Source organism: Mycteria americana, chromosome Z, assembly GCF_035582795.1.
Source record: "Mycteria americana isolate JAX WOST 10 ecotype Jacksonville Zoo and Gardens chromosome Z, USCA_MyAme_1.0, whole genome shotgun sequence".
Lineage (NCBI taxonomy): Eukaryota > Metazoa > Chordata > Aves > Ciconiiformes > Ciconiidae > Mycteria > Mycteria americana.
The window spans coordinates 21,654,137-21,677,682 of NC_134396.1; the positions used below are offsets into that span (position 1 = coordinate 21,654,137).

General features: G+C 43.6%; 1 protein-coding gene across 3 annotated transcripts in view; it reads right to left on the reverse strand.

The window, feature by feature from the left end:
• MAP1B (microtubule associated protein 1B) overlaps window positions 1-20,495 on the reverse strand; it is a 73,783-nt gene extending 53,288 nt beyond the window's left edge. For all 3 annotated transcript variants that reach the window (XM_075488286.1, XM_075488287.1, XM_075488285.1), the window contains exons 1-2: window positions 20,223-20,495; window positions 15,336-15,437 (exon numbers count right to left, since the gene is read on the reverse strand). In XM_075488286.1, coding sequence (XP_075344401.1) covers window positions 15,336-15,437; window positions 20,223-20,400 — 280 coding nt within the window. In that variant the 5' untranslated portion in view covers window positions 20,401-20,495. The remainder of the gene's footprint in view (window positions 1-15,335; window positions 15,438-20,222) is intronic.
• Window positions 20,496-23,546: the final 3,051 nt, after the last annotated feature.

Here is a 23,546-nt window from a genome sequence, read left to right on the forward strand (position 1 = left end):
CAGCACAGCAGCTGTATATTCCTCTACAGCTACATATTTCTGTTCGGGCTTGATAATTTTTAGCCAATGCCTTGACCCATTTTACATCCTCCCTTACACTCTACACTGCTGCAAGGGATGGGCAGCAGTCCCTGAACCCAACTCCCTCTGTCAAACCTACATATCAAATGAGAATAGCAAGGCGTAGGAACGCAGCCGAAACTAGAAAGAATACGCAGTCTGTCACTGTTAATCCTTCTTAATATTCCGCTTCACACCAGAGAGGATTTAATTGTTTCTTAAATGGCTCTAGGGCCTCTGAATGAGCAAACCTGTCTACCAGAACAGACATTTATTTGAAAGAATCTTTGTAATAAATATTGATCTATCGTATCCGTAGATCATTCTGGAGACACAGCAATCCTTCCTTGCCTAATTAAACTGTGCTAATATGAAAACGCAGGCCAAACCCATAAGGCACAACAGACCTGCCGGGGTGTGGAAATGCCTGGAAGTCGCGAGCTCTGGGAAGAGAGGCAGAGAGGCGCGAGTGAACTCCGCCTGCATGCTAATGAACTCCACCAGATCGCAATCCATACAGATGCAATTTAAATTCCCTTCCACAACTTCAGCCTCGAAGTCTTCTAATTAACCCTCAGCCTTGAGATAAGCAGCCGTGCAGAGATGGAGATGGCACAGCAGAGGTGACAAAAGGCAAAAGACTACTCCTTGCCACTTCTCTTCCCCCAGGATTTGAAGGTTGTGCCAGTCACTAAGCCAAATTCGGAGGGGTAATCAAAATGTCATTTACTTCATCTCCCCATGGCATTTTAACTTTTACCCTGTAAGCATTCCTGGATTTAGCACTGGCAAGAATGTTTTAGTAATCATAAAGCACGCATTTCCACAGACACACAGCAGTGCTTAGAAGCGCTTCACTCCCACTTGACATGGAGCTTTGTTAGAGGTGGCAGACAATATTTCACCAGCTTGGCTTACGCTTTGCACAGACACAGCTTCCTACAGAGGTTTAGGTCTAATGGAAGTCAGCCGATTTATTGCCAACTCCAGCACTGCCCAGACTTGCAAGGAAACCATAGGAGAGAATTGCTGGGCTTTATTTCAAGTGGTGCCACAGCAACCCAGCAGTGCTGCATTTCATTTTATGTGGCACCCTGTTAAAAACTATAGACTAGCTCCCCACAACCATTTCCCTCCAACTGTCTATAGATGGGATCTACAAGTTGCAATTCTTCAACAGCACTCCAATGCTGCCCTAACATACAATGGGGTAGATCTGGAGGGACCCTTCTGTTTTCAGTAAAATGACTCATAATTTACACTCGTTAAAAGCAGAGTTTGTCAAAGTGATGTAGTAATCACAATTTAAGATCAACTGCTGCCTATGTTTTTGGGGATTTTTGTTTTCTTGTTTGTTGTTTGGGTTGGTTTTTTTTAATAAGTGGTAACAGACAGCTGCTCCCAGCGAGCACCCAGAGCCCTACTATTTTGCCCACAATTAAATCAACTGAAAAGTATTTGAAAGTCCACTTACCAGTATTTGCATATATCAAAAGGTTTTGCCCATGCAGATGTATGCAGATGTTCAGTTTCATAAAATGGTCCTCACTTTTTTTTTTAATACAACTTAGAAATCTGAAGGAGTTATACAAATTGGTGAATGGCTAATCTCAGCTTTTCATCTTTAGTGTTATTTTCAAATCAAGTTGAGTGATCCCTGTAGTGATTACTTTCTAACATCTGGCTGGTAGCTTAGTTGAAGAGAGTTGGTGGCCTCATTTTGAATTCTAATGAAGACCACGCTCATAAATCACTGACGTTAGATTCCCTACTGGCACACTTGGCAGAGCAATCCCTGAAGGGAAGCTGAAGCAAGACAAAAAGAATTAAATGTCATTACGTTCCTGCAACAGAATAATCCAGATCAAGAATTGTCCACAGCATCCGAGTGTGACAGCCACAGTCAGTCTTTGTGTAGTCAGGGGACAAAGTTAAGGACTAAACTTCAGGTCTCCTGATTTAGGATATATCATGTGTTCTACAGTCACTTAGAAAGCCATGATTTTTTCTCCCATCCCTAAGAAAGGCAAAAGGCCACACTGGGATTTAACTTGTATGAACAAGTATTTTTAGACAGACAATACTGAAATGCTTTGTCAGACTACATGCTACTGTATTCCTATATTCCTAACAGACAGTCATAGCACAGACTAAGACAGGGGAAAAAACCTGAGATATACTAAACTTGACAAGTGAGTCAGAATCTACTTGCTTCGGTCTCAGGTCTTTTATTCCGTGCTGTGCTCTAAATTCAGCACGTGAGAGGAGGCACTACTATATGTCTTGATGTGGTTGTATTGCAGCTTCAAAGCAAGGGAAGCTCAGGTCTGTTAGAGACATCCTGAAAATACAGAGAATACATGACCTGTAAGGCTGATTTCCTCAGCTATATCTACAGCATGTGTTAATTTATGCACAAATATAGCTGTATGTATAATGGTCGTGCTTTTCTCCCTATTGGCTCTTCAGAGTTAATGTAATGTTAAGCATTTTCATAAATGATCACTATCTGTGGTCTTCAAACTGAGAGAGCTCTCGCCCTGCATGAGCTATGCTCTGCTTTTCCTCCACTGACCATGAGAGATCTGAAGTTTGCTGGGATCATTTCACATTGAAGGATTCGTCCTTCGCAGTCAACAGAGCTGAATTGTCTGAAATTTAAACTCCAAGCAAGATGTCAGAGCAAAACAGAAACATATGTCTCACATTAAGTACTATGACCTAAAAACGGTACAGAAGTATTCATACTGACTTTAGCATGTGTTCGTTTACTGCACAGCATTGACTATAGGCATTGAGAATGCCATCTACTGGCAAAAAAGCATGAAGGAGCATAATTCCATGGCTGGCGATTTCCAAAAAAGGGAAAGGGTAAGAAAACATGATGTGGGTTGTTAGTTTGTTTGTTTTGGGTTTTTTTTTTACTTGTTCATTTCAAGATTTTTAAATCAAGTAGTCGTAACTGCATGATATGATCCTGAATTTTATGTAGAAACTTTGGTGGGAATGAGTGAGTTTTGAATCTGAAGTATACTATTACAACTTAATTCTGTACCAGAAAAGGATAATGTTTGAAAATAGTAACAATTTAAAAGACATCAGAGATAATGAGAAAATATGAATAGGGCTGCAAGACTGAGATTGCTCGTACTTTCCTATGCTTCCTCTTATTTCACAGGATCTCAAAAATTATTCTCAAGTGTTCTTTAAATATTTGGTGACAATATTCAGAGTCTAAACCTTTGACACTAAAATCTGAAAAAGCATCAAACTCAGCAGTGAATCTGTTTGTTATTGTGCCGTCAGCTATAGTAACCGTGATTCCAAGCTTTACGCGGCCAATTTGTGACCTGATCGCAAACAGTCATCTCAGTGGAGAATATCTGTCCTGTTAACTCCACTTACAAAGCAGTAACTGTTGCCATAATACTATAGCAAGGCAGATCCATGTAAGCTCCATCTCTGCTGGTTTGGGAACCATCCTCGCTGGTTTGAAAACATCTTCTTTTTTTTTTTTTTCCCTAATGATTACTGATGAGATTTTTTACTGTGTCCAGTCCACACCTACCCAACAACAAGGTTACCTAGACTATCTAATGAAAAACAGTTGGTCTACTATTAACCTAATATTCTTTGAGAGTGTCCCATTTTTGCAAGTAAGTCACAGACATGGAAGAGTACAGGGAGTAATATTTGGTGGGGGTCAGCAAGGACTTTGGTCTAAATCTAATTTGTTCATTGCCTAGATTAAGGTAACAATCACTGACAAAGAGACAGCAATATGCCCAAAAGGAAGACCAACAAAAAAGTTGGAAGTGCCAGAAGTAGCCTCCAACATATTTAATAGCAGAGGGAAGCCAGAAGTAGAAGGAGGAAAAACTACAGAACATCATTTGTGAGCAGAGACATCCTTGACCACAGCTTTTTCTAAACTCATCTCTTAAAAAAGTAAACATTCTTTTGTTGTTAGCTGTGGTATGGCTTGAAGAAAGGCAGCAAGCCTGGAAGTGCCAGTACTAAGAAGACACCATTCACATTTTACCACTAAATTACCTTGACTTATTGTGACATATAGGAAAACTGCAGGAGGAACAGCATGGGAAAGGAAGAAAAAGGGTCATATAAGATGAACACAAGCTTCTCTGTAGTCATGAAAACATCTGCTAATATCAAAACTCAGCATTTTATTCATTTCAGGAAAGCAGAATGGAATAGGATACAATGTTTAAAATAAGCTGAAGAAATAAAAAAATAAATCGGGAAAATGGGAAAAATAGTTTCGGACGTCAGTGTCATAGAATAAAGCCTTTGATCTATGCTTTGTCCGTGCAAAAGCTGCCCTTGAAGAGACACCAAAACTGCCTCTGAAACACGGCAGTTGAGCCCTGCCAACTCAGAGCTGTGGCGAAGCTAAATACTGATGTGATGAGACCTTCTTGATGGTCTTCTGAGAGGCCCATCACTGATGAGATCATTCCGCTTCCAGTCTGGGGCTGCACCTGCATGGGGCTGCACTGTCCTGCGTAGAGGTACAGCTCATCTGGAGCTGGTATGGTAGCTCTACATAGGGCTGCCTTGCACCGCCACTCTGTCACTTCCAATAGCAAAAGAAAGATTTTAGAGTGGCCCCTTCTTTTAAAGTCATCCCTGCTTTTTTGTGACTACAAGTCAAGACAAGAAGGGAGAAACGTATCATGCCAGGACCGGAACATTGCCCTGGGCTGAACATACCACACTAACTACTACCCCCCTGGAAAACAGCAGGCATTGTGTTAAAAACTCATTTGATCCTCACAGCACTCTAGGAAGGCCTGAAAAGCACCGGAGGACAGGTAGTTTCATGGATGCCCAGCTGTCTCCAACATCAGCAGGGAAAAAGACTCAAGTTAGGAATGGACTTAAAGTTAGAGGAGCATCAGCTCTGCAAATACATAACATGCTGTGTGAAACTAAAAAAAGTAGAGACCTGTAAAATAAAGTAACTCTCTAAGCTTCTTTCAGATTCTCTGCAGGAAACTGATTCCTTGGCCAGAATTTACTTTCAATTTAAACCAATCTAATTACAAAGGGAGCACACAGGCCATGAAACAATCCAGAAGTTGAAACTAACCTTTTTAGGTAAGTACAGCTCTAACGCATGATCGATTTATACTGTTCAATGGACTGAAGAGTAAGTCTATACTGTTTAAGGAAATCCGAATGCTTTGCATCTCCTTTTTCCTGCGATTACTGTCTATAAATGGTTGTGGAGGACCCACAGCCATTAGCATAGCCCAGTAAATGGGTTTCCCCCACTCAACAGCTCCTCCTAACACATTAATACTATCAGATCCTCCTGTTCAATGAAAAATGAGAATGTCAGCAAGGTCTCCTTCCACATGATAATCCCCTACTTGACATACAATGACATTATCCCACCAAAGCTGGAGACAAATTGTAATTCTTGTTGTAATTACAGGCTTTTATAGGTATAGCGCGTTGTTAGTTGCAGAGCAACTATTCCCACTAGGGACTCTTGAGGAATACAATTGGTGCAGCCAAACTGTTTATGCCGTTGAGACAGTGCTATGATCAAAGGAGCCCATCCTTACTTTTAGAGAGCCATTTAAATAATACACCATCTCCATTTGGATTTCTTTTTGCTGACTTCCATGTCTTCCATGTGTTATGGTGAAAGGTGGTATGTTTTTCATTTGATCCCACAATTCACGTTGTAGGACACAATAAAAAACAAACAAAAGACCATTTCAAGCTTTTTCATATATAGTGGATTGAAATGTAAAAAGAATGGCATTCTGTAATACAATCATTGAAAAAGTGGACAAAGATTAAAATTTATGAAGTTGCTAGGAAATGTTAAATGTACAAAAATCTAATTAGTATTGAAAAATATTTAAATCTTCCAAGTCTAATGAACTTTTATAATCTGAGCTTTGCAGCTAGTAATGATAAGTTTGAAAAATTTAATAGTGCTAGACAAATGATTATGAGTAATGCCATTAAATTATTAGCTTGCGACAAGCATTAAATCCTATCCAGAGATACTCTTGAAGGCATTACCTTCTATATCTATTTAAAGTACTGGTCACATAGAAAATAATTTTTTATTCATTTTTTTCGGTTCATCTAAACTCCATGCGGGTTCTGGAAGATCAAGAAAACTCCAGGACACAGCCCAAGGTTAAGAAAGCATGCTGGATGGCCATAATACCCATGCCAGGATGTGTGCTGGATGTTTCAAAGCCCCAAGATCAGAAGCAAGACCCCTCTATTCGGGCTCTCTTCTTAGAGTTCTGTCACAGTTCATCCCCCAGAAGTTCAACAACAGTACCAGCAGAAAAACACAACTTGAACACAAAAAGATGAAAGCAAGGCTTCCCTCTTCCCTGTTTTAATATTTTTCTAGTCTGTCTTGTCTGTCCCATGTGTCCAGGAGAGTTTTCATGATGCCAATTTCATCACACTGACAGTGATCCAGGAAACTTCAGACCTTTCCTGATGGTCTTTTGAAAGGACTCATCCAAGACTGGAGTCCTGCTCTTGTTAATGCATATGAATATTAAGAAACAGCCCTTTTTAGAAGAGTTTACTGGCTCTGACTGGGATGGACTTAACTTTCTTCACAGCAGCCAGTAAGATGCTGTGTTTTGGATTTGTGTCTAGAACAGTGTTGATAACACACCAAACACCAGTGTTTTGGCTATTGCTGAGCAGTGCTTGCACAGCATCAAGGCTTTCTTTTGCCCCACTCTGCCTGCCAGTGAGTAGGCTGGGGGTGGACAAGAATTTGGGAGGAGACAAAGCTGGGACAGCTAACACAAGTTGGCCAAAGGGATGTTCCATACCATATAGTATGATGCTCAGCCACAAAAACTGGAGTAGAGGAAGAAGGTGGGGGTTTTAGTTTCCAAGATGGCTGTTGTTCAGAGACTGGCTGGGCATTAGTCTGCCTGTGTGAGGTGGTGAGCTATTTCCTTCTCTTTGCTTGTTGGTTTTTTCCTCTTTCCTTCACCGATTAAATCATCTTTATCTTGACCCATGAGTTTTCTTGGTTTTCCTCTTTCTAGTCTCTCAGGGGCTGGGGGGGAATCTCAATCCACTATAAAGACCACAAGACCTAGAAAAGCTTATTTGTGACTCAGGACATGGGAGCCAAAGCTGGGATCAGTCTTTTCTCCAGAAGAGCTACAGAAGTGCCATAAAACTGGGGACAGCTTCCAAAGGCTGCCTTTGGCAGGGAGGAGTTGACTTCCAGGTGAAAGTCTCCATAGCTCATTAGAATCACTCAGAGATTACACAGCCTAAGAATATGGCTTGTCTTATTCAAAGAGGTTTTTTTGGTTTGGGTTTTTTTGTTTTGTTTGTTTGTTTTGTTTTAAATAAAACCCTAAGCTTCCAGGAGTTCTGATGGACAGAATCTCCCACATACAGCTATGCAGGAGATGGGGACACAGGATAGTGACTCATCTCACCACTACAGACAAGCTCTCAAGTACCAAAATACATAAAGTAGCAATATCAAAATAATACTGAAATTCACACAAATTTGTTTCTGAATTAGTTATTAATACAATTTTTTTAAAACTTAATTTTGTCTTGTATCAACAACTAGTTTTGAATCATAAACAGACTAATTCCAACCAGTAGAAAAGCCAGGAACCAGAAGAGTCATGTCCTTACATTCTTGAGTCTATGCTGCACACACAGACAGCATGCAAACCCAGGTCATCAGGAGCACTGGCTTTTCTTCTCGACTGTAGGAACAGATTGCCACCAGCAACTACAAGCCAAAAGCAATGATCATGTCTTTTTGGTGGGACCATCTGGAGGTTTGATGCAAAAGCGTGGCGCTCTGCTACAGAACTATCCAGCTTTCTATCTGAGACTATTACTAAAGTGCCTATCTTCCCTACCTACTCACAGGGACTGTGAGGTACTATGGGATACTCCCAGCAGTCTACAGACAGGAGCACCTGGATCTGGGGCCAGCACTAATGCATCTCTTGCATTTGTCTCTACAAGGTAGATGACAGCTGGAGCTCCTCGTGCTGTTGCAAGGCTGACAGCAGCAGCCACAGTGGCAACTCTCATTCTACAGTTGGCAACAGGGATGAACATGTGCTCCCCATTCTACTCAGTCTGGAGACAAGGAGCATCTCAACTCTTCTTTGCTGGATCTGGTCCTATTAATGAGTACAGTGGTAGGCAACTCTCTGCAAATAAAGCACCATTTTTATCTGGCAAGGAAAAGTTAAAATGTTCACTTTCTCCCTCATTATATGAAAATTTTGTCCTTATTCTACCTTAAAAATACTAGATAGTATTTCCTCTAATCCAAAATCCAATCCAGTTATTTCAGTGGCCTTTGGATCAAGTCTTTTCTCATTATGAAGGCCAATTACAAACATTTAATATTTCTCTCAAGTGACTGATAAACTGTACCAGAAAGTACCAGAAAATCCAGGCAATTGAAAAAAAGATAAGTCTTAACAAAATTAAGAAAAACAGACATCTGAGAAAAATGTTGCCCATGTGTCACAGTTTAACCCCAGCCAGCAACTAAGCCCCACACAGCCGCTCACTCACTCCCCCCCGGTGGGATGGGGGAGAAAATTGGAAGGGTAAAAGTGAGAAAACTCATGGGTTGAGATAAAGACAGTTTAATAGGGAAAGCAAAAGCTGCACACACAAGCAAAGCGAAACAAGGAATTCATTCACTCCTTCCCATGGGCAGGCAGGTGTTCAGCCATCTCCAGGAAAGCAGGGCTCCATCATGCGTAATGGTGACTTGGGAAGACAAATGCCATCACTCCAAACATCCCCCCCTTCCTTCTTCTTCCCCCAGCTTTATATGCTGAGCATGATGCCATATGGTATGGAACATGCCTTTGGTCAGCTGGGGTCAGCTGTCCCAGCCATGTCCCCTCCCAACTCCTTGTGCACCCCCAGCCTCCTCGCTGGTGGGGTGGGGTGAGGAGCAGAAAAGGCCTTGACTCTGTGTAAGCACTGCTCAGCAATAATGAAAACATCTCTGAATTATCAACACTGTTGCCAGCACAAATCCAACACATAGCCCCATACTAGCTACTAGGAAGAAAATTAACCCTATCCCAGCCAAAACCAGCACACCATGACAACCAGAAACTAGATGAAAAAAGTGGCAATGATGTTCTGGTTGCGCATTTTATTATAAATCCATAAATCCATGACGGAAGAGACGAGAGGTAGGTCATCTGTAAATGATAGTGGGCAAGAGTCAAAAGTAAAATATTAAGTCTTCAGTTTCAGATGTCCCACATAGACAAAATGTTAGGAAAGAAAGACTGAAACTTATGAGACTCCCGTAAGAGACAAATTAAGAATTGTAATTCTGTAAGTTTTTGTTTAATAATCCTTAACAAAATAACCCTTGTGAATATACCATTAGAATGATACTTCAGCATACCTAATAAAGAGGAATGGGGATGCAAATTTCATAATGGAGTTAAAACTCTATCCTTATTCACAACTAACTTAATCCCATGCCTCTGTTAGCTGCCTCACACAGGTCAAAAACCTGTTCCCATAAAATATGGGCTGCTCTAAGACCACTGAACTCATTGTATGTACTTGCGATACAAGGCATTTAAAAATAACCTCTCAGTCATTTTGCTGATTCATGCCAACAGCTTAGCATCAGCAGGTACTGGTGTTTTGGCAGCAATGTAAATTCATGCTAATTTTCTCTGAGATCATTCCTAAAAAAGCAGAAATGGAAGTCAGTGCCAGGATGATTGTCACATAAGTGCAACAATTTATTCACTGAAAAAAAAAAAAAGATAAAGTCACTTATTAGCCCATCTCTGGAATTTTGATTAGTACTAAGAAAGGAAGGCTTTGACCATTCATGTATCCGAACATATAGGCTGTTACACTGTAATCCTCTCCCGAGCCACCAAAATCCTAGCATCCCACACAAAAAAAAGAGCTCGCGAGCGGGTGAGAGCGCTGCATGTGCCCCCCAGCCGACTGCCCCCACGAGGACACCGGGCTCCCCAGCCTCGCACTGCCGGGCAACCCCACTGCTGCCGCCCGGGACCGCTGGCAGCAGCGCCCTGCAGGGACACGGCTCACAGCCGCAGCAGCGTGAGTCAGCTCAAGTCCCTATTCAAGTCCTGTTCTGCCTCCATTTTCTTTCTTCCAAGGCACAAATACTTCAAGACAAAAAACAGGTCTGGTAGCCAACTAAAATGAACCTCTCCAAACATATAATGAGCTAAAATGACTCCACTCGATAGCTATTCCAGCTATCGCAGTCTGTAATAGCTTAAGAATCATATTTATAGGATGTCCCTAAACGTGCATACCAGACTACTTGAGATTTTAAGCAAAATTAATTCCTAGGCACTTAGTGATAGTGCTCTGATACCAGCTGAGAAATCCGGTCTTGACCTCTTGGCTCTTTTCTCTTTCTTTCATTTTAAGTGGTAGGTTTTGCTCAAGTATGTATGTCCTCTTACTTGACAAATTTTGATGAACTGCAGTTTTCAGTAAGACAGCACTAAAACCATGCCCCTTAGGGTTTTATCAGTGACTCCACGAGCTCACACTGTAGTCTAACAGTGCAGTCTAACAGGAGCTGGTGGGAGGCCAGGGCTTATGTGAAGCTGATAAGGGGGTGTTAGGCTGGAAAGAGGAATGTCTAAACAAGAATTACTGTCCTTGGGAGACAAGCACATCCTGAAGAAATATGTAAGCTAACTAAAATGTTTTGGGAACCATCTGAAACAACTAGTAGAAGTGTGATAAGAAGCACCCTCGCGCAAACTATCCTCATTATAACACTAAAAGTCGCACCCCTCGAGCTGGAGACCCCGGCCCAAGCAGAGACCCCTCACCTTTGAGTGTGTGCAGAATATTAAAGTAGCACTGTAGCTTTAAGTTGAAATAAGAGAAATGTAGACCAATAGAAAACTGCTTTGTGTAATCACTTATGCATATGCATAACTGGACTGTATAAATACTGTACCTGTATGACCAAACTTTGTGCTAGCTTTGTGGAGCTACCACCTAGCACCCATCTCTGCTCAGGCATGAAATAAAAATACCTCTGCCCTCTGTGTATACTGGCGTCTTGCACACCAGGTAAATGACCTCACACTTATGGGATAACAACATTGCAAGCTACTGGTGTGATATTAACTGAGTTTAGATCTGCTTTGACAAAGGCAACGGGACTATACACCACTTTGGCAAAGTATAGAGCTGTGGGCATTGATGACCAAAATTCCCAGATCCAAAAATTCTCCACAGGATACTAAACAGTCCTAATTAGTAACTTTTGAAATGGTAATTTTCAGAATGAAAGCTGTTAATGCTTTTTAGGGTAATGACAGTTTCAGAGAACAATGACTTTCTTTAGGAAGCCTGGAGGAGGCAAGGCCACGGCTGCTGCTGATGCAGGTGGCTGCCGAGAGGATGCAAACATATCTTGCGCTTTGCCAACGTCCCCACCTGGCCACAGGCAGGCTGGTGAAAACAAAGTCTTGGGCACAGATAAGGAAGGACCCACTTAAGCCAGTGCAGTCACCAACTGCTGACTTAGGGGCAATAGGAGAGCTCCCAGTACTGCTCAGGTAGGAAATACATCTTCCACAGATACACATTCTTCATAACTACAGGACAAAGTACAAAGTAGCCACAGTGCATTGCCTGAGCGGTATTTCTTAGAAGGTTAGGGGTGACTAATTACTGAACAGCTATTTAAACAAAATGGATTTCATCTGAACAAGGACTTGAATACACACCAATGCAATGGTCAAGTGTCCCCAGGTGGAAGCTGAGGGACCAAACAGCCAGTGTGGGAGCCTTGCAGAAGGGCTCTCAATGGCTTCACCCTCCCACACCCCCACCCCAAAACCCATTTACTTGGTCTTTTGTGAAGCTGCTTTATGCAGCTGAAACTTCTTTTTTAATTAAGAGAAGATTGGTAGGTACAGCTGCAATTTCAACAGAGCTCTTTCCAAGACTCTCCACTTGCTCTGCCTCACTTCAGATACGCAGTTCCTTTTCCAACATGTACATGTTATAATTCATTGTTTGAATTTTTTGTCCTTGTGATGTTAACATAAGATGGAAGTTATCAGTACATGACAGAGAAAACAGAGCCAAGCACTGGAGTACCCATTTTAAGTCATGTTGCCTGTTGTCTTGGCAACCAGTTAATAAGCTCTGTTACTCATTTTTCACCAGCACCTGACAACATCATCTCTGCAAGATTTGGTATTAAGGAGTCTGCTAATTCAGCTGCTTTACGAGGTATCAGAAAAGATCTGCTAGCATTTCTATTCTGAATCCCATTTTTCAGGAATCATAAATCGTCTATAAATTGCCCAGCAGCTGAATATACGATGCACAAATGCCACTGTGACAATACATTCCCTTGAAAAGAGCACAAAAAGAGTGTTGGGATCTGGTCGTGCTCCCTGCAGTATCAATATGTACGCTGCTATTCACTACACAGGGAGAAGGATTAGACCTCAAATTCCTCAAGTGAAAACACATGAATGCTTTGACAGACATATTCTCTCACATGTCTCTCCTTCGACATTGCAGGCATATGGTGTGGGGACAGGGTTGGCCCCATTTTCTCCAAGCTTCCTTTTGGAGAAAGAGTCCTACGCTTCATACTGCTGCTGTGCATATCCTCAAGCTGCTCTGAGAAGCATACAAGCATGTACTGAGCTGGCACTGCAATTACCATAATTAAACTTTATAATCAAAGAGGCTTCAGTCAGCAGTCAGACCTGACTACAGCAGGAGCTGTGCAGACACACTAGATGACTCTACCCTTCCTCAAGAGTAAACTGTTCCTATGTGTGAGTCGCACAAACAGTTCAGTCTTAAAGAACTGAAAAAAAGGCTGTTTAATTACATCCCACAGACTACCCCATCACTAAACAGGATGAATACTTTCCTTGGACAAAAGGTCACCTAGTTACCCAAATTCCGCAGAACCTCTGAGTTTGGGACCATAAGGGAATACGTACTTACAATCACCCCTTTAGTATGAATGTTGACCGTTTCACTGGTTAAACACTCAAAATTTAACATTTGGGTGTTGTAACAGAAATCAAACATTCTGAAATTTTATTAACAAATGGCGACAAAAATCCCTTCTCCCTACCAAACAGTAGAGAGGATACAAAGGAGCCTCATGCAGATTCAACATCAGAGAACCACAGAGAGAAACTAAAATAAATGATCCTCTGATCTGTGCAGTGGGATTCTGGAGGTGCCAATGGGCTTCCTCACGAAATTTTAGACAAGAAATTGGTCCAGAGAGCTAGCTTTATTCCTGGATGTTACCTTTATCCAAGTTTCAGGCGCCCTTAATGCTCTTTCAACATAGAGTTTGGCAGGTTATTGTTTAAAGATTGAGCAGTGATGAAAAACACATTCATTACTGCTTGTCATAGAGATGTTGATAAATTCCAGTCACATGCAATTAAGCTGTAATTCAACACAATGACAGACTAAACAGGCAAGTCTAGACAAACAAGACAAAAAAATCAACCAAAAATACAATTCCTAGAGAAAAATTCCTAGAGGATTCTATAATCTTTCTGTTGAGAAAAGGGATGCATAATCTTATTTTATTTATCATATGAAAGCAGAGTATTTGCTTTATTTTAATTCATGCAACGGTATCAGGATGTATCATCTAAACAAGGCAGCAAAACATATTAGACACACTGGAATATTTTTGCTAAAGGAGAAGCGCAGGATCTTTTTTCTCCCTGAAGTTTTAAAGTAAGACACATACATGTTAAAAATGGGATGCATTGCATCTTGCATTCCTTAAAGATAAATTCTGCTAATATCACTTATCAGAATACCTTCTCTGTAAAACAAAGCAACTAGTGTCACTGAGAAGTTGAATTGGCTTCATGACATTTAAACTGAAATGAAAAGACATGTATTCTAGGCCTGAGTTTACTTCCATGTAAATCAGGAAGTACATGCCTTGATTCTAAATCTTTGCACTGAGTATTGTTGTATTGGTTCTGTTGGTTTTCAAACCAGGGGAAGAACCATAAAGGTATATTTTTTTTCTTAACTCTGGCAATGTTTTACTCTCTATAGATATGGGGAGATACAGCAAAATCTGCTATCACCTATGCTGCAAGAGGAAGAATTAGTTACACGAGACATTTTGGTACATTATTCGAAACCATCAGATCAATGCTGTCATGCTGGCAAGACATCAGGATCTCTTTGTCAACAGTGTGTAGCAACTGACCCTAGGAATGTGATGTAGTAGCATGATACAACATTTCATAGCCCTTTTTCATCACACTTAAGAGATGTTCCTGATGCTGGAATTTGTAATGCTTGTCAGTACTAGGTTGTACTAGTCAACATGCACATGGCCACAATGATTTCACCAATGAAAGCAACCTCTACTCCCTTGAGAAGGTTATATATTTTTACATGAAAACTGTGATTAATTTCACCCATGCTCACTCAGCATTTGTGTTAAAGTAATGAGATGTTAGAAAACTTACCAAACACTTGATTCCCATGCAACCAGAACAAAATCAAATTTTACACTTCACAAAATTGGATTCTTTTGTTTTGCTTTATTGTATGAATCCTCTAAAGGAAGGAGAGGCTTGAAGAAAAGGCAGCAAAAGAGATTTAGTCTTATGAGCCCTGTAAATTTCTAATTTCCTCACACAAGCCAAAGAAAGTTCCTGGGAGTCAAGGTAGACCCTCCACCCCTCAGCTTTTCGTACCAAGAAAGAGAAAAGCCCAAGCCCTTTGGGAAGAAACATGGGGCTTGAGCCACGCTTGCGCAACAGCCAGGACACCATTTCTGGCTGTATCAAACTGTACAGCTAACCTTTCAGGTTATTTTTTTTGTATGTGCTCTACCTACCACAATAAGCTTCAGTCTCTGGGACTACTAGATTGGTGCTATGTAAACAAACTGTTCAGTCAAAAAGTGAGTTTTACTTAACTTTAATGTGGCCCTAAAACGAACATCTACTACCAAAGTAATCATGGTGATACACATGAAGCTAACCTAAAAGGATGACTATTTTAAAGTTAAGTTGTGAGAAAGTTAAAAAAAAGTTATAGTTTAAGTCATATTTTAAAATAAAGGAAAAAACTATTCATTGTAAAGAAATCACAAATGAAAGTGGGCCATACAATTCCAGAGTGTATTTATTAATTCTGCTCTTAAAACAAACAAACAAAAAAACCCTTTGTCAAACACTTCAAAAACTCACCTCGAACTTCAGGAGAGAATCGAGCTGAATGGCGAGACACAAAAAGTTTCAGTTCTTGATCCAAGTTGCATTCGATCAAGTTTGTGTCCCATGATCGGATTCCTAAAATTGAAAATACAAAACACATCTAGCTTGACCAATGAGCACTGGAAGTTTTAACTCAGTATTTCTCCATTTGCATTCCTGCTATTTGCATATTTCTAAATTGCAAACCCAGCCTCTCTTGCTTTCAAGGCACACAGCTATTTTTTGGAAAGTGCCGAGTGCTCAAAAGGAGAACTCTGGACAGGATTCAGTCACAAGCAAGAGGAAATCTGCCTTTCCAAAGGGTGACCATCCTTTAAGGCCCCAACTTAAGGGCTGCTGGTCCCACATCCTAGTAGCCACATTACAAGAAGCTACTGATGTCCCTGAATTTACTTTAAAAGCAATACACTGATTTACAAAACTGAAAGAGTGAATCACTTGGAGGACACTTTAGTCACATTGCAGGACCATTGTATTTGTCCCTCTGAGAAAAAAAAAAACCAGTATCACCTAGCATGTTGCAAATTAATATTTAAATACAAAGTATTAAATTGCTGACTTCTTCATTCAAAAGCTTTGAAGCATCCTATATTTTAAATTAAAATTTAAGTGATCTTTTATTAATGAAGTATCAAAATTCTAGTTTTGATATTTGAAAATGCTATGCTTGATCTTTTTTCTTTTAAGAACTAAACAGCACATCTCTATTCCCTACTGTTTTTCCCCCCAGCTACTAGAAAGTAAGACACTTGACACATATATGATCAAAAAATGTATTATTCCAAAATGTATTTTTAAGGATTGAAATTTGACCAGGAAAAAAAAAGTTATTGCTGCCAAAAGACAAATTTATAGTTTCCTTCCATAAGATTTTGATGACTAAATTTAAAAAAAAAAACCACCAAAACAGGAGAACATGCTTAACATTTTTCTATAATTTTCATGTCTTGAAATTGTTCTGAAAAATCTTCTAGTTTTGAGCAATAATGAGCAGGCAGTTGCATTATAGGTAAGTCCGGGCACTGTTGCCATTTTGAACACAGTGATTTTTTTTCCTAAAGGAAGGTCATTAGACTTGCACAAATTAGCTGGCAAATGCAGAAGGGACTGCAGGTGAGGAAGTGTCTGGTGGGCCCTCCCCACATGCCTGACCCTGCCTTTGCATGAAATCGTTGGGATAAATCACTTCGGGCTTTGGTGAGGAGATGCCTGAAGAGGTGTGTGGCCAACCCCTCACCGTGAGACTAGCACTAACACTCCTGCTGGTAACTCTGTCAGGGCTTCAGGCTGTGAATGTTACTGTCAATGCTACCTCTCATCCTATATTCTCTTGCAAGGCAGCAGAAACGTCAGGACTCATGCTGGCAGAAGCCATGGTGTATGGCTGAAGGATGAGGAGGAGAAGGGGAAAGAGAAGGGAAACCAGATCTGCAGTGCTGTCTCCCATTGCAGCTCTGGGAAGGTTCTCCATGCAAATACGAGCATCTGCATTTCAAGAGCCTGAAGCCTCTTCAGGGAGAATTCATCCAGGGCTTTTCCTTGTCAGCATCCCAGTCCAGGTAGGAGCATGCTCACTACTAGGATATGCTACTAGCTATTAAGTAGCTGCCATTTGAAACTAAATAAATTTGGAAATACAGTATTGCCTGTGTGTTTCATAACCATTCAAGAGAAAAATAACTGAGCTATATCCAGCCACCTCCACTTCCTGACTGATGCATCATTGTTCAGAGGCATAAGCAGTGAGTCTCTTCTGCAAGTCTCCTTATTTTCATTTCTCAAAAATCTCTTGGCCATATGGTGCATTTTTGGGGCGTAGTTTTGGCAGACAAAAACAGCTCAGCAGGCTTTACTCTTTTCCAGGTGTTGGAATATTTGAGAGCAAGAAAGTAAAGATGATATAATACCACGCACGTACAGCATATATGAAAACTATGACTAGTAAACCGACATCGATCACGAAGCTGAAGTACGTTGAATGAATAAGCGCTGAACTTCAAGAAGCTAGAAGATAAACAACTCACTGGCCTCTGACAGCAAGCTTGTGTGGGGAGACTACAAAGCCTTCTGGAGGTCAGTTAAGCAATACGGACTATGATTCCGCAATGCTGCTAATGATAGGGCCTGTCCACCATCCCTAGCTGCTTTTGTTGTGAATCCAAATTTGCTGTAGGGATAAGATTCTGATGAGGCGTAGTCAAAACTGCTGAGCCAGGCAATGTCCAATATACAGGACTCAATGCAAAATAAATACAGGGAAAAAAAAAGCCTAGACAACCCATGCACACAGTAGTCCTGGAAGCTGAAGCTGGGATTTGGATAGAGTATCCCAAATCTGCAGCTGCATGATTCAGCAGTCTGGATGCAAAAATTATGCATGTACATTATAAAGTAGCATAATGTATTATATACATTATATAACCAAATCAGGTTTGGGTAGAACGGAGGTAAATCTGGAAATAAAATCCAAGGTCAGTCCAATGATGTAGATCATTAACAGCATGGACGTAACTACTGGAAGCATGGCTGAACTGGAGCTATTTCTTTCTGCAGTCTTAGGAGTGCAATGCCACTAGACACAGGACTAATCAGACAGCAGGCAGGGCACACCCAGTAGCATCTGCCAAATCAGTGGCAAAACCTTGAAGCTTTCTCTTCACTCCCTTCTTTTTTGGTGGATGGTGGGTTGGAGGATTGCCCCCTTAGCAAAGTCACATCCCAAAGGTAATTACTGAAAATGCATCTCGCCACGCCATTCCCTCTTCATGATATATTAAGAAATGACTCTGCATTCCACCAGGTTGCGTAGCATCACGCCACTGATGTGTTATCAGCAGATGTTTTCTTTGACACGTTGCTCTGCAGTTTGGCGCATGAATCCACAGTTTTCAGTGATGGTACTCAGGAGATGTACCAGAGAAGACAGCGAGGCAGAGTTATCGAGAACCCAAAACACATTTAAAGGTCTGTTGAGAATGAAGGTTGAAAGAAGTAGTTTTTTCCAGACTACAGCACACTTTCCAAAGAGGAAGAGAGTAGTCGAGCCCATATTTGCCTCATGCAGATAGAGCTTCAGACTCCCAGTGTACTCATCCAGAACAATGCACCTCAAAATTTGATAAAGGTTTTTTCCTTAGCAGGCAAAATCTCAATCAGATCGTCTGACACCAGGAGCAGCGAGGTGACTTCTAATCCAAAGCGATGAACAAAAAGGCCAAAGTGTTCCCTCTGAACATCTAAAACTGTAAGTGGGTGTTATGCTTAGTGGCAGGAGGTAGCAGCAACAGAGCTATGCAGCAGCAACTGTACAATAGAAGCTTCAAGAAGAGACTGAAGAGCATTTCTTCAGAGGAAGGATGACATCAGCTGTCTTGAGGGCAGAAGTTTTATCCATTTGCTCTATAATTTTTAATAATTTAATTAAATGCAGCCAATTCACTTCTGACACAACTGAAAATTAGATAGAATTAGGAAAGTGCAATGCTGGAGAGGCTCTGAATGACAAAGCATCTGCCTCAGTAGTTCTCCCTAGGAGACAATGGTAGCAATAAAGATGAACAGGTCACGGTGAAGCTGGTTAGCTGTGATGAGGCAGCCCTTTACCACAAACAGGCGTGAAAAAGAATCAAGAGAAATAGCCAACTAAAGCAACAATGCTTGAGAAAGCAACAATAGAGACAAATGAAGTCCTAGCTGGGCTGCTGAACCACACCTACATGACAAGGCTGCTACCAATTCCCCGTTCCAGGGTCTCTTCCTCCCCCCTAACAATGGCAGGTTTCTGAAATCTCTGCTTTCACCCGCCCAGAACAAAAATGTATGTTACAAAATCAGCTATCAATTGAGTTTAACAAACTATAGGGTCCAGCAATAATTTTCTTTGTGCTTCAATACCACTGCTACTGCGGCGGGGCTTTTCTTCCCCTCTGCATGTACACTGCAATCTATTGTATCAGAAACCACACCGAGAACTTACAAAACTGTCATTTCACTTGCGATACCTTCCTGTATCGCCGTCTTAAGAAAAGGACAAATAAACAGCGAGTCAAAGCAGCCCGCAGCCGGACAATAACGAGGCTGAGCACCCAGGTATTAGCCTTGTTACCCATATGGTTTTCCTTTATTGAAATATATAGATATATATGCGCGTATAAAGCTTGGGTCCTGAAAAATTCTCCAGCCGAGAGAAAAGTCTCGCCGCCCAAAGTTAGACACAAAGGTACGGCTGCGCTCCCGCTCGGGCAGCCTTTGCCGCCGAGGAGGAAAACGCCCCGAATCCCGCCGGCTCGGTTTGGCGGCGGGGGCCGGGGGTTTGCGGGGAGCAGCCTCCCCGCAGCCCCAGCCCAGCCCCAGCCCCGCTTGCCGCCGGCGCCGCGGCCGCCCTTTGTCCGCTCCGGGCTGCCATAGGGACCGCAGTGCGGACTGCGCCACGCCCACCCGCCGGTGTCTCCGGGCAGACGGGCTCGGCGGCGGAGCGGCGCCGCGGGCGCTGGGCTCCCGCCCCGGCCCCGGCCCCTCCGCCCCAACAATGGCGGGCAGGGGGCTCGCTGCCGGCTGGCTCGGCAGGCGACCGGCCCGCTGCGGCTCTCTGCGCGGGCGGCAGCGGGGCCCGGCCCGCAGCCGTGGCTCCGCAGCGCCCGCACCCCACCGGGGGAGGATGGGGCGGGGGGGGGGGCAGGCTGCGGCGGGACCCTCGTGCAATAAAGACCCGGAGAGCGCGACCTGGCGGGTCGTGTGCCCCTGCCCTGCGTGGGGCGGGTGTGTGGGTGGGAGAGCCCCGGCCGCGTCCGAGGAGGGGGAAGGCGCCGGCGGGGGGGTGCCGCGGCGCTGCCTGCGGCGTGCCCGCTCCCGCCGCCTCACCTCGCTCGATGTTGGCGATGGCCCGCCGCAGGTGCTCCTCGGTCACCAGCTCGCCGATGACCACCAGCAGGTAAAACTTGCTGTCCAGGAAGCGGTGTGAGAGGCTGGGCGAGGGCGAGGTGGGGTTGGGGATGCTGCAGGAGGGCTCCGAGTCCACTTCCACCACTACGGTGGCCATCGCCGCCGCCCCGCTCCGCCCCGCGGCTCCGGGGCGCTGAGGGGAGAAGGGCCGCTCGGCGGCGGCTCCGCAGGCGGCAGGGAGGGAGTGAGGGCGGGCGGGGAGGCGGCGGCGCTTTTATACGGAGACGGTGCAGGGCAGGGACCTGGCGAGGAGGAGGAGGAGGAGGAAGGGGGGGAGCCGGCGCATCCCCGCGCCGCCGCCGCGCTTCCAGCATCCACGGCTGATGTCATCTGCGGCAAATCCTCCCCGCGGCGGCCCCCGGAAGCAGGAAGGACGCGGGGGGCGAACAACGCCCCGAGGGGACGCCGAGGGGTGCGCCCCGGGCCCCGATCCCGGCCCCGGCGGCGGGACGCCCCGGCCCGCGCTGCCCCGGCCGGCGCAGGGCCCGCGCCCCTCGGTCCCCCCGCGTCCCTTGCGCCCCGCGCCCTTCCGGGGCGTCGCCCGGCCGGGCTGGTCAGCCCCGGGGTCCGGCTCCGCTGCCTCGGCCCCCCGCGGCCCTCCCGGGGTGCCAGCCTCGGAGCACGGCGGTGAGGAGCCGCAGGTGATGCCCTGGCAGACCTGGGGAGCTCCTCTGGGAAAGCTCCGGCTGCACCCTGACGCCGGTGGATGAAAAAGCAGTGCCACTGTCCAAGGCCCAGGGTCCTGTCTCCTCCATCTCCCTGTAGCACTGCAGCAAAATTTGAGTCGTACTTCCCCCACACACACACTCACACCCAGCAATCTAAATATTCTTGCTACCTTTTTTCATTTGAAAGCAGTTCACTTAATAAGACACTTCAAACGTAGCCTTTCTGCACGCGTTCAAGGCCCATGGATTATGACTTACACCAGAAAAGCACTGGGTTTGGACAAGCTGCTGAAACCCACACTCTTAAGGCTCCAGAAGTTCAAAGAGCTTTGGGTAACTACTTTTGACCAGGCTCAAGCAACTCCAGGGAGCAATGGTATTGGAAAATGTCTACAATTACAAAAACAAAGGTTTCCTCCTCTTCACATAAAAATTAGACATCTGCTCCCCAATACTCACTGAGACCCACTCAACAGATAAACTCAATCACCTCCTAAAAGTGTTTTATCTTCTCCTAAAATGGGATAGAGCAGTCAGATAAATCAGCCTCTCTTAGATGTTCCTCTCACTTTACTGACAGGAGCACGGCACTGGTTTACCCTAAGCCTCTTGTTTATATGGCTAAAGTGATGTGGGAGAAATCTCACTGTGACCTAGGAAAGGATATAAACTTTTATAGCCTGGTTTTTAAGATAACCTCTGGTCCCTGACTGAGAAGACATTTCCTCTGTGCGCAGCTCCTTCCAGTACTGACTGCTCAAATTCCTTGCCTGCTGCTCAGAAACACAGAGTGCTTGCCTGGATGAACCAATACATCTGTCCTGTTTTCTTAGAATATGTACTTTGTTCCAGGGCACACTGGACTCATTCTAATTAACATGCATTTCAGGTTGTCACTACTAAGTTATTGTCTTACTTGCCTAGAGGCACCCACAAAGATTGAAACACCGTTGTTGTAAGTGCTGGTCCATAACGTTGTATTGCCTATAGCACCTAGTGTTTTTAATGTGCATAGTTCCTCTGCATAAATACAGCTTTGGGAGCCTTGGCTAATACGGTGTGATGCGCTTGGATGCTGCATCCAAAGTAGACTATTTTTCTGAGCTGCTGTTAGTCTGAAGGTTGTAGAGTGCAGACAAACATTTTTACAGCCATGTCGGGTGGCTGAGATGACACAGAGGTAAAGGGCAACGGTGCTCATTCTTCACTAGAGCTGACACTGCTGGTAGAACAAATGCAGCGGTGTAGATGCAGAAGAATTAGCAGCAGTTCTAAAGTTGCTGAGGTATTCATAGGTACAGAGTGTTGCTTTTTGGGTGCCCCCGTTCATCTGAGCCCAGCTGTGACTTTGGTGTTTCCTCACTGATCCTGGCAGTTTCCATAGGGTAGTATAGATGCCTACCTAAAAATAATGTCCACTCCCCTGGGCCATGCCCTATATGACCCCCACCCTAATAATCTATTCTAATTATAGATACCCTCAAGACTTGCCACATGGTGCCCACTGGAGAAAGCCACCTTCTCCTGGCTTCTCCCACTGCAATACGTAGCTTTGGGATATGCCTTTATTTCAATCCCAGCAAGAGCAGCTGGTCTCTGAAGCATGGCAGGGGCTTGCCAAGGGGATATGCTAACTGGCTGCAGAAAGGACTGGTGGTGGTTCCCAGACATAAAGGTAAAAAAATTACTTGCCTCGCAAGCACAGCAGGTTAAATGCATTACTCTGAGAAATGCACACCACTACACAAAATGCATTTCATGTGCTTTTTAGCACTTTCTTATTTTAAGAAAAAATGAAGACATACGTAACTGGAAAAATGCCTGTGAATTTGAAAAGTAAGAGGTGAAAAGAATGTATTGTATCAAAGAAGAAAATGCTTACATACAGGTAGGCAATATAGATATGTTTGGAATAGCCTGCTAAGGTAGGTTTATATTTTGCTGTAAAATAATACGCAGCTAGAACGTGGTATGATAAAAGGTGAACTGTTAGAGTTGAACTGTCTTGTGATGGGAGATGTGTCACACATTAAAACCCTAAGGACAAGAGGCTGCCTTTGGAAGAAAATGGTCTTGCGCTAAACCCGTCAAGGGATGCAGACCTCTGCCCTCATCTACTCACAAGCATATGCCTCTTCATCTGAGATGGAAGTTAGACAAGAAAAGATGCTTTAACCTCCTGGATGCGTCTCTGAGGAAGCTGCAGGTTCCCAGCTCCATGTTCACGCTGTGACTTGCCCTGTCGGTATCTCACTCGGGTAGTTTTGTTTGCCATCATCTTTCCCTATCTGGAAACCCATTTATATTCTGCAATATGGAGCACATCGACAGATCTGCTGCTGGGTGAAATGTGGCGATGTGCTGTATAAAGTTGACTCAGTGCCATGTGACCCTCACTGTTTGAAAGCAATACCAGCTCCCTAGCTGCAGCTAAATCACATAGATACGCCACTTCAGTAGAAGAAACAGCAAAACTTATGTGGACTATGGAGTCTGTCTTGCTGTTTTGAAGAGACAATGATTGATACCCGCTGCTGTCTGGCTTTTGTTTGCTTTGTTTTGGTTTGGTTTTGTT